At 40.5% G+C, this 22,455-nt stretch overlaps 1 protein-coding gene across 1 annotated transcript in view; it reads left to right on the top strand.

Annotated features, from left to right (window-relative positions):
• Positions 1-2,116: 2,116 nt before the first annotated feature.
• LOC307239676 (rho GTPase-activating protein 26-like) overlaps positions 2,117-22,455 on the top strand; it is a 116,012-nt gene continuing 95,673 nt past the window's right edge. Inside the window, exon 1 of the mRNA XM_080013189.1 lies at positions 2,117-2,743. Coding sequence (XP_079869315.1) covers positions 2,590-2,743 — 154 coding nt within the window. The 5' untranslated portion in view covers positions 2,117-2,589. The remainder of the gene's footprint in view (positions 2,744-22,455) is intronic.

Genomic DNA, 22,455 nt, shown 5'->3' with positions numbered 1-22,455 from the left:
CTTGGAAGCGCTGACTGAATTCTGTCATGAGAGATCGCTGCAGCACGGAGCCGCTGAGCCATTATTCAGCATCGACATCAGATAGGAATGCTTGAAATTCAATGTGGTAGAGCACTCGTGCTCGAATTATGTTGACAGTTTTCACAACAATTTTAGCTATTTAAGTCCCAATTGCATCAGACACAGCTTTTAATGTCCTTACCCGTTGTTGTGCCCTTTAGACTCCTAAGATCAAGCAGCAACTCCGTAATGCAAATCGTCAACTCCCTGCTAAAAAAAATAACAGGGAATTGGGAAACCCCTGTCCAAACATGATCTTTCTCACTGGATAGTGGAAGCGATGTCATTGGCAACTCCTCTGTGGGGCAGGAAACCCCAGAAAGTCTTAAAACGCATTCTACTAGGGCTGTGTGTGTGTGTGTGTGTGGGGGGGGGGGATATAATTTTTCCCCCGCACCCTATGAATGGGTTCTTATATGTTGGAAATGTGGTTTGAGGTCACATCTGCCAGTTGGTCCTGGACGTTGGAAAGGACGGTTCTATGTCTCTGCCTTTTGGGACTTGAGCTGAATAATATGTCAGAGGAAGTATGACAGGTGGTGGCCCAATAGGGGGGCCGGCCATATGATGGATGCCGGAGTAGCCCAATCAGGGCCTGTCGGGGCCAAGTTGAGACTTGGTTGGTTTTAAAGCGGCTTTTTGCTTTATTCAGTGGAGCTGTCTGAAGACAGCTTAAGGCATAGTAATAACTCTTGTGTGTGTGTGTGTGTGTGTATGTGTGTGTGTGTGTGTGTGTGTGTGTGTGTGTCAGTAGTGTTGGGGTTAGGTGAATTATTAACAGGAGTCAGCTCCCCTCTCTCTCGGGCTGCTCTCTTCTACATCTGTATTTTAAATGATTCATTTCCCACCTGAATCTTTTAACACGTGAAGTGTTCCCTTTTTCGGAGAGCGGCGGTGCCACTGAAAACCCTTCAGAACAACTGAGGTAGAAATTGGGATTTAGTTGTAAAAAGAAAAGTTTGTCTTTGAAAAGAAAATTGGGTCAGCTGGTTGCTCGTACTGGATATAAAAATAAATAACAGAAACCTTTTAGGAAAAATACAGATAAGTATTGAAAATAGCTGCGATGCCTCAATTGACCAGATGAAGGCAGTATAATTAAACTACAACAATACACTTACTTGGAGTAAGTAAAGACATTCAGAAACACTGAGATTTAAAACGACACGAATGATGAACAATTATATTCTATAAATGTTTTCAAACGAGCTGCAAATAATAGCTAAAACAATAATAAAATTACATTAGAAAAAAACCCGCATAGGCAGATATATAAGTGTAGTGTTAACACCTAGCCTTATAACAAAGTCGTTTTAAGATGTCGTCAACGTCAAAATGTGATAAATACATAAACTTCAAAAATATCCAATACATCTTTAAAAACAATGCGTTATCAACAGCCTGCCTTTTGCGACATATTTCGTACAGAGGGCGCTAGTGTGACGCAATCGTGTACCGTTCGCTCGCACTGTTTTGTTTCACTGTCATCATAACATATGATATATATTATTATTATTATTATTATTATTATTATTATTATTATTATTATTATTATTATTATTATATATTACAATGATAATAATAATAATAATAACAATAACAATAATAATAATAATAATAATAATAATAATTATAATAATAATAATAATGATTAAAATCGAATATTTATATTGCTATATAATAATACTTTCTGAGGCTATTTTTCGAGCTGTTTATGAACTTGTTGTTGTTGTTGGTGTGTTTGCAGTTTGCTGACTTGGTGCGCAGCCTCACTCGGGGAGCGTTAAGGAAATTCCCCCGCTCTGCCTTGAAATGACGTCGCGGCCTCCGCCTGACCAATCATCGGCCTCGCCCCGCCCTTTAGCCTCGTTCGTCCCACCCCCCGGCTCAAATATCTCCGCGCTGATTGGCTTTTGAGGGACGTCGGTCAGGGCATGAACACGCGTCGGGGCTGAGGCGACGCAGTGAGGGGATGGAGAGGGAGCCGTGCGTTGTGAAACGCCCAGGGAGGACACACCAACACATTTTCACATAGAACGCACATTGACAAGCGGCCGAGGGAACGTGTAATAGTTTCCTGAGCAGGATAAAGACACTTATTTCACATTCTTTTTTTTTATTTTATTGGATCTTCCTTTCTAACAAAAGAGGGATACACCGTGTCGGATTCTACCAAAGGATTGTACTGTCTTGGAAACGGGACACAGGACCGTTATTACAATTTAATCCGGAATATCCACCCTCAGGTCCAAATAAAACAGGTCTATAAAGTGTGTAAGGTAGAAAAAAAAAACCCCAGCAACGGTTATGTGCAGGCTTTCTCTTTTATTTTTACATGGATGTGTTGGCACCCTGCGCTTCATCTTGTGATTGGATCTTAAAACATTGACACCACCGCCGGCACCAGCACAGCACAGCCCAGGTCCCAGGTCCGACTCCGTCTCCGTCTCCGTCTCCGTCTCCGTCTCCGTCTCCGTCTCCGTCTCCGTCTCCGTCTCGCCATCTGTCTCCTGGAACCTTGGAGCCACCATGGGGCTGCCCGCCCTGGAGTTCAGCGACTGCTATCTGGACAGCCCGCAGTTCCGGGAGAGGCTCAAGTCCCACGAACTGGAGCTGGACAAGACCAACAAGTTCATCAAGGAGCTGATCAAGGACGGCAAGGCGCTCATCCAGGCGCTCAAAAGTAAGTGGTGTGTCCGTCTGTGTGTGTGTGAGTGTGTGTGTGGGGGGGGTCGGTGACGACGTCACCGCTGACCCCACTTGCACTCCACTCATGATCTCCACCCCCTTCCCCTTACTCTTCTCTACCTCTATCTCAAAATGATCTCTATCTCTCACTCCTAAAAAAACAAAACCCAACTCCACCAATGCTGCTTAGCTGGCTGTGACTGATCCGACAAAATGTGATAGTTATTATAACTCTATAGCTTATTATAAGGCTTAGTACAATTGGGTGTCTGCTAAATGCCTAAATAATAATAATAATAATAATGATAATAAAGCAATGGGGACTTTTCTTTAGTTCAATGAGTTGTTGCTGCAGAAACCAGGGATGAAGGTAGCAAGGGTGCAGATGTTTGCAGATGTCCCTGCATGACGTTATCCGTCATGTACCGTCAGATGACGTCAGCAGAGTCCTGTGTCAGGCCTGGGACTTTTGCAGGAGTCCTGACATCCAAGCATCCCTTCCCACAATGAAAATGATTTAAATTATGGCTGTCGGTGGCTGTTCCTGGTTGGCCAGTGACAGGACCAGGGTTCCCAGTATGATGGAATCACAATTCCAGTATTAAATGGGAGGAGTAAAGTTAAGTCAAGCCACACTTTATTTATAAAGCACATTTCATACTAGGGCAACACAATGCGCTTTACAGAGAAATACAATCAAAGAAAATCTATAAAATCTCTGTGCAACCATTAGAACAGTCAGTGCAGAAGAAACACACACAAATCTCACAACATACACACAAACACCCCCACACACACACACACACATAGAAGTCAGTCAAAGACTGAATTGAACAGCAAGGTTTTTAACCTGCTTTTAAAGGTAGCTTTAAAAGCCTGCTTTTTAAGTTAAGGACATTATGAGAGGGAAGGCAAGGGAGAAAAAGATTAGGTTTTCGCTGATGAAGGTCTGTGTGTATAGGGGTATTCATATGTTCAATGGTCACATGACACGTCAGGAAAATGGCAGGATATTATATGTGTTATATGTGTTTGTGTTTCAAAAAACATGGTATTTAAATAGACTGTGACTGCACAGCTAATTATTAAATACTGTTATACTGGGAAATAATGCTGGATGGAATTTTGGCCTTATTACTCAACTAATGAGACCTGGTGTTCGCTGCGGTCATCAATGATTTCAACTTTTCACTGAAAAAAGTCAAATTGTCTTCACCACATGCGCTTCCATAGAAACTTGACAGTAGCTGAGCTTTAGGATTGCTGTGCTTATCAGCTGATGGCGACAATATTATAAAAAAACGACAACCAACAAACACCATTAAAAAGGGCTGGGAGGAGGTGGGGTTGTTATACTTATTTACCACAAAACCCTCTGCCCCGCTGCGCTGGCAATCATCTCTCTGGACAGTTCTGGACTCTGGCGTGATCTGGAAACGAAGCGGCGTGACCCGATCTGGTGAGGTCATAGAAAGAGGGAGAGATTTACTGGCCATTATGCTCCCGCTCAGCAAACCTTTGTCAGCTTCATTATTGGCTCTTAAAAGTCGATTGGCTGCTGCTTGGGGCATGTGATTCGACTGGAAAAGTGGACGAGTTGGGACTGAGGGGGGGCTGTTTAAGTCAGCAGTCAAATTTTTTAAAGGATTTTGTTGGAAGTTATCACCAACAACTCTCTGTTTGTCAGAACAAGTTTCAACCTGAAAGTGGCGACTACTCATAGCGATGAATGGTTTGACTCTTTTTGAGATTCGGCTCCTGATGAGTCACTCAGTAGAAATTGTTTTTAGATCATTTGGACTCGTTCATTTGGTTCAGCTGCTGTCATGCATGGTGAACGACAGAGGACTGTTGGTGAACGAGAGTCAGAAGAGTTTGTCTCTCAGTTGTGAATTAAACTCTCACAATAAACATTTAATTCTATCAAGATGATTTGTTTTGGTTGAATGCAAAGAGTACATCAGCAACCTTCAATATGAATTGTGCCAAATACCTTGACATTTTTTGCCTTTATATAATTATCAGTTTGTTAGTCAAACAGTCACTCCTTTGACTCCTGACTCCTGAGTCATTTAAACAATTTGTTTTCTACGGACAAATTGTTTGCTGGTCTTGCATCAGTAGTAGGCCATAATAATAAGCTCATTTCTACATGCTTCTGACCTTTTTTAGTGATTAACAGGACAGTGGTATAGTGTCGTGGGATTATTTCATTGTAAAAAGTGTGCCATGGAAGAAAAAGGCGTGGGAAACACTGGTCTGCCGCACCTTTCCAGAGAGATTCCTTGAAGCCAGTGTGTCAGAACGCTGCCAGAAGCCAGATGAATATTCTGTGTGTGTTAATTGTTCTTTACATGTGTGTTTTGGATAGAAGCACTACGTCCTCAGTGCTGCTGAAAGGGAAAGCTGAACATTTACAACTCTCCTCAACAGTGCTGAAACATTGGATCCCGAATAGACATCTCTGCATTCAGCCACCGTACGACAAAAGTCCACTCAAAATGTATCAAACACCTATCGCCAGAAAGATGAATCAGAATTTGTCTATTCCACCAAGTGCATTTTCATACACAAGGAATTTTTCATAGTGAGGATTGGTGTGTTCCTCTACAGACAATAAGCAATACAAAAAGCTTAACCATCTGAAAAACACAAAAATGGAATTAAGTAGTAATGGAATAAAGTGAAAATAAAAATAACCCAAAAATACAAAACAGAAATAGCCCTGCATATAAAAATATACAGAATAGACAAAATGTGATTCTATGCACAAGATAAATTATTGGTATAAGCATTTAGAGACTAAATTATTTAAAAGAAAGAAAGCTTGTGACCCAGTGAATGGTTTCGACGAATTTAGGTTTAGACGAGGACAAAACTGAATGCTTGAATAAGTAGTTTTCTTCTTCTTCTTCAACATTGTTCTTCTTTAGTCTCTCTTCCCACTTCGCCGTCTGCTCACCACTCTGTCAGTTAATCTGCTTGCCTGTCTGTCATGTTAGTCCCCTAACTGTAAACTACAGATACACAATACTGTACACACACACACACACACACACACACACTCGCTGTGTGTGTGTGTGTGTGTGTGTGTGTGTGTATCTGAGCCAGATGTCACTTAAGGCCAGGGAGAGCCTGTTATTATGTCGCTGGTTGAGTTGCTTGGCTCGCGCTGCGTCCTCTGACATACCGCAGTTTAATCAGTTTAAACAAGCCTCAATTAGCAGCTAGAGCTTCTCTGCTGTTTGAACAGAACGGCCATGAAACGCCGCGACAGTTTGGGCGAACTGACACGTGACGCTCAGCAGCACGAGAACCAGCCTCATTTATTTATCTCTTTATGCAATGAAATGAAATGAGAGCAACTTTTGAATAAAGAATACAAGAATACCTGGTTTAAGTCTCTTTAGAGCCGACACAATTTTTACGTTCTCGCCTGATCGCAATCCTTTGGCAAAATTGAAAAGTCGATTCCATAATTGATATGTTTTTCTTCCGGATGTCAGGGAAGTTTTAAGCCAAGGTCGAGAAGCGGTGCAACAAATAGAATGTGAATTTGGTGCCTAAGTGAACTACCCAAATCGGTCTGAGTTCCGCTGTTCAAAGGCAATGTTGTTTGGGCTAAATACTTTAATTGTGACATAGAATAAACAGAAAACAGAAGATCCATTTATTACTTGCAATTGTTTGTGGCAACTTAAAAAAAAAAAATAAATCTAAAATCTCACGACCCCGTACACCCTACTTTCATTTATTGAAGAAATAAACATTTGGTGTCCAAATATCAAATGTCAATTTTAGACCATGAGAATCTGCTGGCTGAGTGAAACTGGTATAAGCTAATAGACTGATCAATCAATCAATCAATCAATCACTACCATAGTAAGACTGAAGAGGTGAGAGAGAGAGAGAGAGAGAGAGAAAGAGAGAGAGAAATCCATTGCCGTTTCCATGGTTTCCAAACAATCTGACTGATGCCCATCTAAAGCATGGTGTAGACATAAATCATTATTTTGGGACATAGCGATTGGCATATAATCCTTTTCCTTCCATTATAGACAACTAATTCCACCCAAGCTGAAAAAGAGGTTTCTTTTCTGAGCATGTTTTCGCTCTTGGGATGTTGTGTGATAACTGACAGCGATGCCCTCTGATCACTCTGATCTCATATTCCAGTATCACCATTGCTCCTTCCCTCATGTTGAATTCAAAATTAAGAATTAAAGAGTAGAATAAATAGCTCTACCATACTTGCACGTCCAAATCACCATGCTACAGTGAAATATGGCATGAACTGCGGCTAACACAAACAGTTTTTAGAGCTAAAACAATGAACACACAACACACACACACACACACACACACACACACACACACACACACACACACACACACACACACACACACACGTACAAACTCCCGAATGGATCAGTTCTCAACAGAAACATAGAGGAACACTGTGCAGATGAGCACCAATTCGAAAGAAATGACGCGGTAGGCCTGAAAAGTCTTTTCCCATATCTTTTCTTGTCTCCCACTGCTTTCACCGCCGGCTGGATTTCAATCACATTTGAATGAATGATGATAGGAAGCCAAAAATGTCTCTGAAATCAAAGAGGGAGTTGTGTTTTTAAAAGCACAGCTTTGATGTGATCATCATACCTTGGATTTCCATGTTGTCCAGCTTCTTTAACATAGTATTTTTTGATGAAATTCCCGATGATAATACAATCCTCCCTATCAACCGGGCCCTGTCTGTGGTTTAAAACCTCCCAACCTCCAGTCGTAGTGATGAAGACATTATTAATGTTTGAATGGAATAGTTTGGCGTTAAATAAATGTATCCCTGTTTTACACCCCTCATGTAGGTCGGTTCCAGTCTTTCCTTCAACTTGGACAACTCCACAAAGCAGGATGCCGCTGCAGTCTGACTTTCAGACTATGAGACGTCATTTAAAAAAATACGTTCCTTTTTTTTTTTTTGCTAAATTCCCAGTTTGCTGGCGATATTTTAATTTCTGTTTTGTCACCGGTGTTACACCAAAATGTGTGAGTTTTTACGCCGTACGCAGATTGTGGATTCGTCCCCCTATACATAGTAGTATGTATAGGGGGACAAATGCATTGAGCTCCTCATGGATGGAACGAGCGTCCGGTATGGAGAAAAGACTGGAACCTACAGGACCTATGTACCACATGAGGGGTGAGGATACAACAGGGATGAACTTCAAAAGCTATTCTTTATATATAAGGCTTTTTGTTCTATACTGAAGCAAACCTTTCAGCTTCCTAGCAACCTGGCAAGCATGTCGCTGGACATCCGAGCGAAGGGATTCCCATGCTTTTCTCTCTCTCTCTCGCTCTCGCTCTCTCTCTCTCGCTCTCTCTGTCTTTCTGTCCGTCTACCTTTCCCTGCTTGAATCTCTCCTTCCTCTCTGCCTCCCTCTCTTCTTCGTCTTTGTTCTGTTTTTTTTTGTTTCGCAGCGATCCCCCACAGTGCTGTTTTGCTGTTTAGGGAGTAGTAATTTTGCTAATAGTAGTCATTCAGTGGCTGAACTGTCAACTGTGCTGATGGATGGAGGGGGGCTAAAACACGCATGCACGCACGCACGCACGCACGCACGCACACACACCATGACTAATTCCCTGTTCTATGCTGTGGAGGGAGTGAAGTGTCTTTCCAAAGAGAAAATTGAGAAAATGCGCCATGGGGTGAAAGATCATTTGCTTGTGTGTGTGTGTGTGTGTGTGTGTGTGTGTGTGGGTTTACACGGATGTCTGTGTTAAAATCCAACACAGCATTTTTTCTTTCACCCGTCCTCAAAAAGGAAAGAAGAAGAGGAAGAAGAAAAAGAAGACGAGTTAGAAGAAGAGGCAGGCAAAAGAGGAGAGAAGGAGTGAGAAAGGAAAGAGTTTGAGACGAGGAGGATGAGAGGAGGGGAAGAAGAGAGGAGGGACAAAGAGGGGTTATCACTGCGTCTGGGGGCATTCCTCTGGGAACAAAGGACAGACATGAGTGTGTGTGTGTGCCCGTGTGTGTGTGTGTGTGTGTGTGTGTGTGTGTGTGTGTATGCGTACTGAATGCTGTGTGAATATCTGCTGTCTGCAAGATTTATTTTGTTAATCTATTTTTTTTAGTAATCTAGCAGTTATCGGGGAAGGATCTTAAAAACCCAGGATGTTCATTTAGCTTTGTCAGTAGAGCTTTGTCCTCTTTAGTTTCTGATGATGAGTTTCTTTATTTGAAATATTTAAAATGTTCAGTTACAGCAATAATATGATCTTGGCTCTCAAGATTTCCATGTGTGCTTAGTTTTTGCTCACACATTTATTGCACTGCTCAAAACTGGTTTATGTTATTTTTTCCTCAAATCCCTGAACAATAATTGAACAATTTCTGAATTGTGTACATTTTGGGTTAAAGTCCAACTGGACTGAGGCTGGTAAATACATTTTTCAGCTCAGACTTTTCAGTTGCAAAGCTCTAGCATTAAAGCAGTGACTCAGCTTCTATTGTTTGTCACTTGCTGCGTGTTTTCTCTCATCGCGAGGCGTATCTGATCTCTCTGGTATTTTAAGTACCTTCATTCGCCACACTAATGGTAATAGGCAGGCAGGCAGCAATGTGGTTGAACGTTTTTTTGTAGCCGCTATGTTAATTGCAAGCACTCAGAACCACTAATGTTCATGAAAGCTACAGGGTACTGTTTGTTACTACCGTGTAAGTGAGTGCGTGAGTAACTACTATGTGAGTTACTACTGTGTGTTTTACTACTATGGGAGTTACTACTGTATGAGTTACTACTATGTGAGTTACTACTGTGTAAGTTAGTGTGTGTGAGGTTACTACTGTGTGAGTTACTACTATGTGAGTTACCACTGTGTGAGATACTACGGTGTGAGTTCCTACTATGTGAGTTATTACTGTGTCAGTAAGTGTATGAGTTACTACTGTGTGAATTACTACTGTGTGAGTTAGTGTGTGACCTACTACTGTATATGTTAGTGTGTGAGTTACTATTTTGTGAGATGGTGTGAGTTACTACTGTGTGAGTTGTTGTGTGAGTTACTACTATGAGTTACTACTATGTGAGTTACAACTGTGTGAGTAAGTGTGTGAGTTACTACTATGTGAGTTACTTCCATGTGGGTTACTACTGTGTGAGTTAGTGTGCAAGTTATGACTGTGTGAGTTTCTACTATGTAAATTACTACTGTGTGAGTTACTACTGTGTGAGTGTGTGAGTTACTACTGTGTGAGTTACTACCCTGTGAGTTACTAACTGTGAGTTACCACTGTCTGAGTTACTACTGTGTGAGTTACTACTATGTGAGTCACTACTGTGTGAGTTAGTGTGTGAGTTAATATGTAATTTACTACTGTGTGAGTTAGTGTGTGAGTTACTACTGTGTGAGTTAGTGTGTGAGTTACTACTGTGTGGGCTACTACTGTGTGAATACTACTGTGTGAGTTAGTGTGCGATTTGCTACTGTATGCGTTAGTGTGCGAGTTACTACTGTGTGAGTTAATGTGTGAATTACTCCTGTGTGGGCTAGTAGTGTGTGAGTTAGTGTGTGTTACCAATGTGTGAGTTAGTGTGTGATTTACTACTGTGTGAGTTACTACTGTGTGAGGCAGAGTGTGATACTGTGGGAGTTACTACATTGTGAGTTAGTGTGTGAGTTACTACTCTGAGTCACTACTGTGTGACTTAGTGTGTAAGTTATTGTGTAATTTACTACCGTGTGAGTTAGTGTATGAGATACTACTGTGTGAGTTACTACTGTGTGACTTACCACACTGTGAGTAACCACTGTGAGTTACCACTGTGAGTTACTACTGTGTCAGTTACTACTGTGTGAGTTACTACTATGTGAGTTACCACTGTGTGAGATACTACGGTGTGAGTTCCTACTATGTGAGTTATTACTGTGTCAGTAAGTGTATGAGTTACTACTGTGTGAATTACTACTGTGTGAGTTAGTGTGTGACCTACTACTGTATATGTTAGTGTGTGAGTTACTATTTTGTGAGATGCTGTGAGTTACTACTGTGTGAGTTGTTGTGTGAGTTACTACTATGAGTTACTACTATGTGAGTTACAACTGTGTGAGTAAGTGTGTGAGTTACTACTATGTGAGTTACTTCCATGTGGGTTACTACTGTGTGAGTTAGTGTGCAAGTTATGACTGTGTGAGTTTCTACTATGTAAATTACTACTGTGTGAGTTACTACTGTGTGAGTGTGTGAGTTACTACTGTGTGAGTTACTACTGTGTGAGTTACTACCCTGTGAGTTACTAACCGTGAGTTACCACTGTCTGAGTTACTACTGTGTGAGTTACTACTATGTGAGTCACTACTGTGTGAGTTAGTGTGTGAGTTAATATGTAATTTACTACTGTGTGAGTTAGTGTGTGAGTTACTACTGTGTGAGTTAGTGTGTGAGTTACTACTGTGTGGGCTACTACTGTGTGAATACTACTGTGTGAGTTAGTGTGCGAGTTACTACTGTGTGAGTTAATGTGTGAATTACTCCTGTGTGGGCTACTACTGTGTGAGTTAGTGTGTGTTACCACTGTCTGAGTTAGTGTGTGATTTACAACTGTGAGTTACGGTGTGAGGCAGTGTGTGATACTGTGTGAGATACTACTTTGTGAGTTAGTGTGTGAGTTACTACTCTATGAATCACTACTGTGTGAGTATGTGTGTAAGTTAATGTGTAATTTACTACTGTGTGAGTTAGTGTGTGAGTTACTACTGTGTGAGTTACTACCATGTGAGTTACTACCCTGTGAGTTACCATTATGTGAGTTACTACCGTGTGAGTTACTACTGTGTGAGTTACTACTATGTGAGTCACTACTGTGTGAGTTAGTGTGTGAGTAAATGTGTAATTTACTATTGTGTGAGTTAGTGTGTGGGCTACTACTGTATGAGTTAGTGTGCGAGCTACTACTGTGTGAGTTAGCGTGTGAATTACTCCTGTGTGGGCTACTACTGTGTGAGTTAGTGTGTATTACCACTTTGTGAGTTAGTGTGTGATACTGTATGTGTAACTACCCTATGTGGTAGTGTGAGTTAGTGTGTGTTACCACTGTGTGAGTTGCTACTGTGTGAGGCAGTGTGTGATACTGTGTGAATTACTACTTTGTGAGTTAGTGTGTAAGTTACTACTTTGTGATTTAGTTACAAACACTGGTGCTAATAGCCACACGCAGTTAGAGTGAAATTGAAGTACCTTTATAAGGGGTTTCAGGCCCAGACTTTCCATTGATCTGTAAATTATATTTTGACATTATTATTCAAATCATTATTACTGTCACAGCATCTGTAGGTAGCGGAACGCGCAGCAATCCGTGGTTCTCAAAAAGCACTCCGAAAGCAACATGTTGAAACTTTGAATAATTTATTGTACAAAAAAGGCATTACACACATTGACAAAAACATTTATATTCCTATTAAACTGAAATTGCTATTCCTATTAAACTTAAAAGCTATTTGATAGCTTTTAAGTTTAATAGGAATAGGACAAAGTTATAGTGAATAGCGATAAAGTGGTCAAAATTAGAATTGAATCCCAGACGGCATCGAACCTCAGAACCATGGACAGCCCTGCAGTCTGCAGCCCACTGGGTGCAACTATAGCAAAAATATTAAAAATAACTGTCATCATTTCTACATTGTAATATTAACACTCAGTGAGAAATAGAATTTCTTAAGCAAAAATGTAAATATTTACTGCTTTATTCATGTAATAACTAAACTGTATGGTAAGAGTAAGTTTTATTATAGATTTAATCACTTAATCACACCATTTAAATGTTTTATAGTCACTGCACACACATTTTTACACTTCAGTGGTAGTTTTGGAACGATTTGTTTTGGTTGAATGCTGTGTTATACTTTGTGAGTTAATGTGTGAGTTACTACTTTGCGAGTGAGTGTGTGCGTTACTACTATGTGAGTTACTACTGTGTAAGATACTACTGTGTGAGTTTCTACTATGTGAGTTACTACTATGTGAGTTACAACTGTGTGAGTAAGTGCGTGAGTTACTACTATGTGAGTTACGACTGTGTAAATGACTACTGTGTGAGTTAGTGTGTGAATTACTACTATGTGAATTACTACTGTGAGTCAGTGTGAGTTACTACTATGTGAGTTACAACTGTGCGTAAGCGCATGAGTTACTACTATGTGAGTTACTACTGTGTAAATTAGTACTGTGTGAGTTAGTGTATGAGTTACTACTATGGGAATTACTACTGTGTGAGTTAGTGTGTGAGTTACTACTATGTGAGTAACAACTGTGTGAGTTAGTGTGAGTTGCTACTATGTGAATTACTACTGTGTGAGATACTACTGTGTGAGTTACTACTGTGTGAGTTACTACTATGTGAGTTACAACTGTGTGAGTAAGTGCGCGAGTTACTACTATGTGAGTTACAACTGTTTGAGTTACTACTGTGTGAGTTAGTGTGTGAGTTACTACTATGTGAGTTACGGCTGTGTGAGTTACAATTGTGTGCGTAAGTGTGTGAGTTAGTGTGTGAGTTACTACTATATGAATTACTACTATGTGAGTTACAGCTGTGTGCGTAAGTGCGTGAGTTACTACTATGTGAGTTACTACTGTGTGAGTTAGTGTATGAGTTACTACTATGGGAATTACCACTGTGTGAGTTAGTACTATGTGAGTAACAACTGTGTGAGTTAGTGTGTGAGTTCCTACTATGGGAATAACTACTGTGTGAGATACTACTGTGTGAGTTACTACTATGTTAGTTACAAATGTGTGAGTAAGTGCAAGAGTTACTACTATGTGAGTTACGACTGTGTGAGTTACTACTGTGTGAGTTAGTGTGTGAGTTACTACTTTGTAAGTTAGTATGTGAGTTACTACTTTGTGAGTCAGTGTGAGTTACTACTGTGTGAGTTAGTGTGTGAATTACTACTCTGTGAGTTACTATTTAACTGTAAAGTAGTCAAAAATTGGAATTGAACCACAGAAGGCATCGAACCTCAGAATGAACCTCAGCAGGCTGTGGCCTTCCAGGTGCAGTGGCACGGAACTTGGTAAAGCAAAATAAATTAAATTAACTGTCACCATTTCTACATTGTAATATTAACACTCAGTGAGAACTAGAATTTCTTAAGTAAAAATGTAAACATATACGCATTTTGTTCATGTAATAAATTAACTGGATGGGATGAGTAAGATTGATTATAGACTTAATCATACCATTCAATGTTTTATAGTCACTGCACTGCTGTACTTCACCCCTACATCCAGTAAAAAGTAGTGTTTAAGGCCTGTTTTAATTTTTTTTTTACACTTCAGTGGTAGTTTTGGTACAATTTGTTTTAATTGAACCATTCTAATGCCAGAGAGCGACGGTTGAATCACCTTACACTCTCTGACTCCGTGAAAGCACAGCAGCCAGTTGGACACGACCGATAAACAAGAGATTTTCTTTCCGGAGTTTAAACTGGAAAAAAAAAAAAAAAATGTGGAAAGATGGCAGGGAGGACAAAGAGGAAGGCCAGGATCAGGAAACAGGACTGGGGTGAAGTTAAAATTAGAACTGTGTTATGATGAATCTGCAGGAAAATAGAGGATTTCGATTGTTGGCTAACAAAAGCATATTCTGGATGGTGGTGGATTTTCCTAAGTCTAATATTTAAGCTTTGGTTTGGTTTTATTTTAGACTCTTAAAAGTGCAGAATGTTGATTTTTTTCCCCTGTCTTTATGCTCTTCCCTTCTTTACTTTCTTTATTGGATCAGAGGTTTACTGCACTCGTTCAACAAATGGCATGCCCTAAATCACAAATACATAAAGAGTCTGTGTGTGTGTGTGTTTGTGCGAGTGTGTGTGGAGTCAATCAGAAATCGCCCCCTCCTCCTCACTCACTTATTCAATTACTGTAAAAGCATTTTCATGTAGTGAACACACACACACACACACACACACACACACACACACACACACACACACACACACACACACACAGACATCAAACTGCGTTGGGGTTTGGTTTTACACTGTTATTAGCGATGATTGTGGGGTGGGGTTGTTCCTAATTCTTCACCCCTCGAGGTGATGCTCTTCGCGGCCCGTCACTAACACATTCAAACTGTGTGCCCTAATGAACTAGAGACTCGCTGGAGGAATGATGTCAAATTATCGCCCGAGTGTCAGTGTGTGTTCGTGTGTGTATGTGTGTGTGTGTGTGTGTGTGTGTGTGCGTGTCAGAGTTTCCGTTTGAAAAAATTGGTGCTGGTCAACGTGTCCTGGAAGATTTCAATTTCCTGGACAATTGGGAGAGATTCCGGTCAAATATTATCTCTGATTATTGAGCTTAAAAATAATTGATAAGCGGACTATATAGTGAATGACATCATAAAGGCATCTTGATGTATTTTTTTATTGAATATTCAAAATAAAATAAGTCCGGTCAGTAAACGCCATTTAAAAAATAAATACAGTATTTTGAATGTTACTACTTGAAATCAAATAATTTCTGTTCCTGAACAATAAGTAACAAGTGCTGATGCTTTAATTAACATTTCACGTAAATTCAATCTTGATCTAATTCAAAACTAGATAAGTATGGCCAGTAGGTCTAAATAAATAATAAAGTTTGCACACACGCTGAAACATGCTGGAGCTGCCCTTTTCTGCCCATATTGGTCTTTGTTGACCAAATCGATTTTGACATTGTATACTGAATTGGTTGCTTTTCCACCTCATGTAGTTGAAGTATGTTTTAAATGGTAAATGGACTGCATCTTATATAGCACTTTTTCAGTCTTGCGACCACTCAAAGCGCTGCAATACACGCCTCACATTCACCCATTCACACACACATTCATACGTCGATGAAAGTGACAACCATGCAAGGTGCACACCAGCTCACCGAGAGCACTTTAGGGTTCAGTGTCTTGCTCAAGGACACTTCGACGTGCTGCCAGGAGGAACGGGGGAACCAGGAACCCTCTGATTACTGGACAACCCGCTCTACCTCCTGCGCCACCATCGCCCTCGCCTTTTACAGATTAAAAGGTGCAGCTTTGTAAATTTAGTATGTTACAATGTCTTCTATTGGCTTTCTTTCCTTGTATTCTGTCACAGACTACAGTTTATATTGAAAAAAATATCTCAAACAAATTATGTCTATCTGACCTACTTTGATCAATTATGCATACTAACAAAAATGTAAAATCTGTATCCACAGCTATATCAATGCTGTAAAATCAATAAAAGTGTCATCTAGACATCTGAGTAAAGGATGTAGAGCGGGGAGATAAAGGATAATTGCAGTAAAATCACATCCGATCTTTATGGGATTCCAGGTGAAATGGGGGAGAGGGGGTTTGTGATGTTCATTGCAGAACTTGTCGGCGTTTGATTGCAAAAAGCGGTCCATCATCTCTCCCTTATCTTCTCTGTCTGAAACTCACCCTCTTGTTTTTTCCTACCTTTCATCCCTCGCTGCTACTAAATTACATCCTCCTCTCCCTCCTTCCGCTGCTACATTACCACTTCACTTTGTTCCTCTCGGGTCTCTCTGCCGGGAACTTTTTGTTTCGCCGGTTTGGTTTTCCACCTGAATGCAACAGGAGAATCAGACATATTCCTTTAGTTTATGCAAGGTTTAAGAATGTTTGGCTCCTTGATTCAGATGATGATTTGAACTGTAGACTAATGAAGTTGTTTTTGTAGCATGCAGTGTACAGTGAATAGGGCTGGCCAATTCAAGATTCAAAAGGTTTATTCGTCACATACATATACATACTTTGATACATACAGTATATGCAGTGAAATGTCAATGCAACGCACCCGGTGATTACACACAATATTTCCTAGACATATTGTCATATTTTCAGTTGTTGTCATACTATTGAGCCATTATTGTATTGAGATATTGGATCTTGGTGTCAAATGTATTTATGATAAGGAATTTTTCAATTTGATAAAACTCCCTTGGCTCCTTGAACTTGACATTTTGACTGTATCAGAAGATGTTGTGTTGTGATGCCAAGGACAATTTTTTTATTTTAAGGGACGGATGACAAGACAAGTTAGGTAATACAGCTCCACCATTTTAATTGAAGAAGTAATGGTAGTGCATATGGCACCATCTATCTATATAATGTATATTAAATATGGAAAGGGAGAGAGGCAGCCAGTCCATTCTGAGCTGACACGCCCACAAAAGCCAGGGGCACAGAGACCTGGCCATGAGACGAGAGCGACTTGGCTGCACGCTGTGACCATAGCCTCACATGACTGCAACATTACGGTGATAGGGTACAAAATGAAGGAAAATTATTTTGATTTCTTTTCTTGAAATTGTTGATATGTTTAACCCATAGTTTTCACATTTTGCTGATTTGTTTTTTTTGTTTTTTACCAAACCAATTATTCGAGTACTTAAAATGAATTAGCATGAAAAATTAATGTATCTGGCTGATTAATCGATTATTCGATTCATGATTAATCGATTGTTGAGTTCATGATTAATCGATTGTTTGATTAATCGATTGCTTGGTTAATAATTTCTTCCCTATTATTCGTTTATTCAAGGATTTAGCTTGGCGATCAGAGAGAAGCAGGACTGATGGCTGAGTAATTGAGAACGTTGTAAATAGGAAAACCCAAAAGACTTTAAGTCTTTCTTTCTGTCTCTCTTTCTCTGTCGTCCGTCTTATTGTTTTTTCGTGTGCTACAGCTGTCGTGAGCGTTATCCAGGCTTGAGACTTGTAATTCTTTCTGCCAGAAGTTGTGTTATTTTTGTAACGGCGAGGCATGAGCAAATCCCGACTGCGGTGAAGTTGTAATACCAACCCAACCATCAATTCCACACCCGCTGCAAAAAATCTGGGCGGTTTGGCCTGAAAAGCTTAATCGCAACATAATTTCAGGCATGGACGGTAACTGTATATACCCTGATGTTAGCAGAGCCGCAACAAACAGTAGAACAGATAATAGTTTTCTGAGTGTGGTCTGGCCGATTAAAGTCCAAATCATGACCTTGTACTTGATTGGATTCGAACAAAGATGATGCAAATGTATGCAATGAACCACCAGCAATTCACTGAATTATTTAGCACTAGAACTTGAACGAGTTGAGCATTGGGAAAAGCTGGAGAAAGTGGAGGGAAAAGAGAAGGAGAGAAAGCCAAATGAGAGCCAATAGAGAGAGTGAGAAAAGAGTGAGAGAAAGAACCCAACAGAGGTCGTGGATGGTAGATAAAGGTGTGATCGCTGGTGTCATGAATACTGTAATTCTATTGTTTCGTCCAAAACTAAATAATAATCCCAAAAATCATAGAAATTACAGGATTCAGGAAGGGCCTAAGGGTATAATGTTGCTGGCACTACTTAGTGACCTTGGTATTAGATCAATAAAGTCTAATCAATACGATCTATTCTTCCTTGGGCTGTGTAGTGTATATGAGTTCCACTGGCTGCCAAGCGATTGGATTGTCTTATTCATTTTATTTTACTTTCTATTTCCGAAAACTGCATTACTGCAGCCTAAAAGGCAACATTTAACTATATAACAATATTAAATTGACCAAATTCCCAGGGCCTTGTCTCATATTTCAATATTGATATGATATATATTATGTTATAATTTGATATTGCCCAGCCCGAGTCCTTGGTATCAAGACCAAAAGATTGGTTCAGAATTGCTTTCAGCAGTATAAATGGCTCTTTTTTTTTGTAAAATTGATTCTGAATCTCAAAGAGACTAGCCTGGTAAAAGAAAAAGTGAAAAAATAAATAAATGAGTAGTATCCATGCGTCCCTCACATAAATCATTCCCCTGCAACGCCCATGAAGGTCCCCTCCCCTGGGGTGAGGATGGAATATATTATATAACAGCAAATAAAACACATTGTTTCACTGTTTAGGTCACTGCAGTCGGCCTTCACAGTGGGACAGAAACAGGCTTTTTTTTTTCTGTGTATGTGTGCGCTGAGAGGAAGAGCCGTCTTCAGCGCTGCTTAGAGCCAACCCAAATAAACCACAATCCGACGGCGTGGTGATTGCAGGAGAGTGTGTGTGTGTGTGTGTGTCTGTGTGTGTTTGTGTGTGTGTGTGTGTGTGTGTGTGTGTGTGTGCGGAGTGTGCACGTGTGTGCGTGCGTCCCATTTGTTTCATCCCGCCTGCTCCAAAAATAACCCCCTGCTAAGAATATTTAATCCCTGGGTTACCTCTCTCTCTCTCTCTCTCTCTCTCTCTCTCTCTGTTCTAAACACACACATTCAGCAGGAAAGGGGAGGGGGGTGATTCTGGCTGGTGTAGAGCTTGTCAAAACTCAGGATTAATGGCTGTAATCTGCTCGGGGTGATTCATGTTTGTGTGTGTTGTGTCTTTCTGATTGTGTGTTTATGTATCTGGTCTAAGTATGTGGCAGTAACCCCCCTCCAAAGAAAGAATTCCTGTTTTTTAAATTATAAACCCTATGTTTGCTGCTTACATCAAAGCTTGTATATTATTGCTTTTTGATTTCTATTTTCTTCACTCTGTTGTCTCATTTTGAGCTTTGTATATTTAATATTATGGCTTTTCAGTTATATTTCTAATGTCTTTTTCTTCTTCTTCTTCTTCTTCTTCTTCTTCTTCTTCTTCTTCTTCTTCTTCTTCTTCTTCTTAATAATAATAATAATAATAATAACGTTATATTGTATTTTATGTGTCAAGTGAGCCACATTGTGTGTGCGAAACATGTAAATAATGTTCGCCTGGCGTTTGGCCTTGCGGCAGGACTCAGGGATTACTGCAGGATAGGGGCAGGGGTGGCAGCAGGGTGTTGGGAGAGGGGGGGGGAGGGAGGGCGTCAGGGATGTCTAGACGTCAGGGATGTTTAGGAAATTTCTCAGAATTTGGATTTTCAGATTTTAATTTTTAAATTTTTTCTCATAAAAATAATATTTCACTCTTTCCTCATCAGGTCTGGCCAGTGACTCCATGTTATCAATGAGTTATCATGAATGAATTATTATTTTTATTATGAATTTTGTCCAAATTACATATTATGACAAAATGTGATGGAATAGGTAATGTAATATGATGTGATGTGTTGGAGTCATACTTAAATTAACCCTATACTTCAATGCCATTTTTGATAATTATCATGATAATTATTTTTATGTCCTTACCCACCTAACCTTTGTTTCCTGGAAGTCCTCACAACAGCCCCTATGGGTTTGATGAAGTAGATTAGGGGGTCGTAAATTCACAAGGTCAAGACAGGATTATGACAGGGATTCAGGTTTGGGTTAACAAAAAAATGTTGCCTCTTACCACACACATTTGACTGATAATAGCAAAAAATAGTGCCATATTTGGGATTACGGAATGGAACGTGTGGACCAGTCGTCGGTTTTGGTCAAATCACAATGAAAATCACCTTCTCTCCATTACCAGGCTTGTTATTTCACAGTGTGCTGATTTTCTGTCCCTGTGTACTTTGGGGGAGTTACGCCAGACCCAATATGGCTGGAGATGAAATGGGTGCTAATCAGAAGGGACAGGCTGGCAGTGTGTGTTAGTCCTGATATTTTATTTGGGGGGTGGGGAGAAAGTGATGGTTGTGGATACAGAGGATGCAGCACGGCTGGAAATGGCGCCGAGGACTGACGTTCTGGAAGACAAAGTTAAGCAGGAGTAATATATTTAAGTAGCTGTTTGTTTTACACCTTTTTCTTGCTGCTTGGCTGATTCACTGTCCGACTGACCAGAAGAGCGATGGACTGGCTGATTTTTATAACCATCCAATTGGCCAAATGACGGAAAGAGGAGCTGGCCGGTGTCTGACTGATCGATGGGTCAGATGCTTTGATCGGTGACTGCCTTACTGGCTAATGGTTGAGGCGGCTGACCTACTAAGAAGCTGCTTGTGCTCCTTAGCTTCTAGTTGTAGTATTAGAGACATGAGCATTCAAGGCCAAGCTCTCTAGGCCTATGGTTAAATGGCCCCTAGTCCCTCGTCTGCTGTATAGTAAGCTCTACTGCTTTGGATCAGTTTTTGGTGGTTTTTTTTGTAGATATGTACAGTACGTGAGTAGAAACTCAACCGTGTCAACCGCTGGCATCAGATAGGGAACTCCTTCAAAGCTACAATTAGCTATGGTGTATTGGATAAACGCTTTGCTTAAAACTGATACAGCTGATTCTAGGAACATGTGACCTGGCACAGAGAGGAGACTTATATTTCTGCCTTCTACACCGATCCTCACACTAGCACTGTTAGATGTTTCTAATAGAGATTATGTTTTTACTCAACCTTTTGTCTTCAACCGGCCCACTTTTTACAATGAAATAATCCCTCGGCACACCACTATCCTTTCTAATCACTTAAATCTTCAGAAATGTGCATAACTGTGCTTATTTTTAATGGCCGACTAGTAGTGACTCGTGAACAATTTGTTCGTAGGCTTAGCGAATAAGAGCAACTCAGGAGACGGGAGTCACTCTGGCAAAAGAGTGGGTGAGCGAGTGAATGTTCGGAAAAATCTAAAATCTACTGTTTTTTCACCGAGTGACTCGTCAAGAACCGAATCTCGAGAAAGAGTCGAACCTTTCATCTCTCTGAATAGTCCTCACTTTCAGACGTTCTTTCTGGAACTGATGATTTTCGACAAATGAGCGCAGAGCTAATTTCAAGCTAATTTTCCATTCTTTATTTTTTCGAAGTGAACTTTGAAACGTTTTCACGGCACACCTGCCGAGCTCTCACGGAGCCCTTAGTGTGGGTTGAAAAACAGCGCTGTATTCGGCTGTAACTTTGAAGCAGTTGCCTATCCCACTCTGGCACAATGTCATGGGTCGGATTGCTCTGTATTCTTTATCGCACTCAACGAAGCATTCCCGAGGTGAAATATACTCATTCATAAAAGACCCTAGTAAAAAAAAAAAGGAAAAGAAAAGTCAACCCTGTGAAGTGGAAACTGGAGTCCACAGTCGCACGCCCCTCCAGGGTCTACAGCAGATGAGTGGTATTTACTATTTGTCTCGTTGAGCTGCATCTTTTGGGGGCGGCATCTTAAGTCAGGGTTTGCGCGACCCTGTGGTTAGCTTTTCCTCGGGCTGAGCGTCCAGGGCCCTTCCTGACTCGCTGAGAGTTGAGATTGAGGTCAGAGAAGACTCGGCCCCCGGTACAGATAGCTGATCAATAACGGCTTGTCCTGCACATGCCGTTGCTTCATGGCGGTGCGGACCACAGTACGCTGTCTCTAAGAACCTGGCAGACGCTCGGGGGTTTGTTCTCAATCTCGATCAGTGGTCACAGTATATGAGACAGATACTGCAATATTGATTATTTGTGATATTTGGGGGTGAATATTGCTGCTTTCGTTAGATATTTCCAATAGATAATTGGAAAAAACAATCATCAATACTGTGGTTTTTACGACCAAGCAGGTAGAGGCCTTGGTTAGAACAGCGAGAACAGCCTATGGAGTTTGACGGTATCTAGTCTAATATCACACATTATATCCATATTATATCCATATAACACCCAGTCCTAAATCACACTGTATGTGGAAACCACTACATTTCTGTTTTCTGAGTTTCTGAGTTTTTTTTTTTTAAATGCTCACAAAAAGGATGCCACAGGCCTGTGATTAAAAGATTGGATTTAGTCGCACCTCCTTTAGAAAACAAACAGTGCTTTTTGGTTTTACAGTT

Source organism: Zeus faber (assembly GCF_960531495.2).
Source record: "Zeus faber genome assembly, chromosome: 14".
Taxonomy (NCBI): domain Eukaryota; kingdom Metazoa; phylum Chordata; class Actinopteri; order Zeiformes; family Zeidae; genus Zeus; species Zeus faber.
Note: the sequence above shows the minus strand (reverse complement) of the source record. Positions and strands in the feature narration are given on the sequence as shown.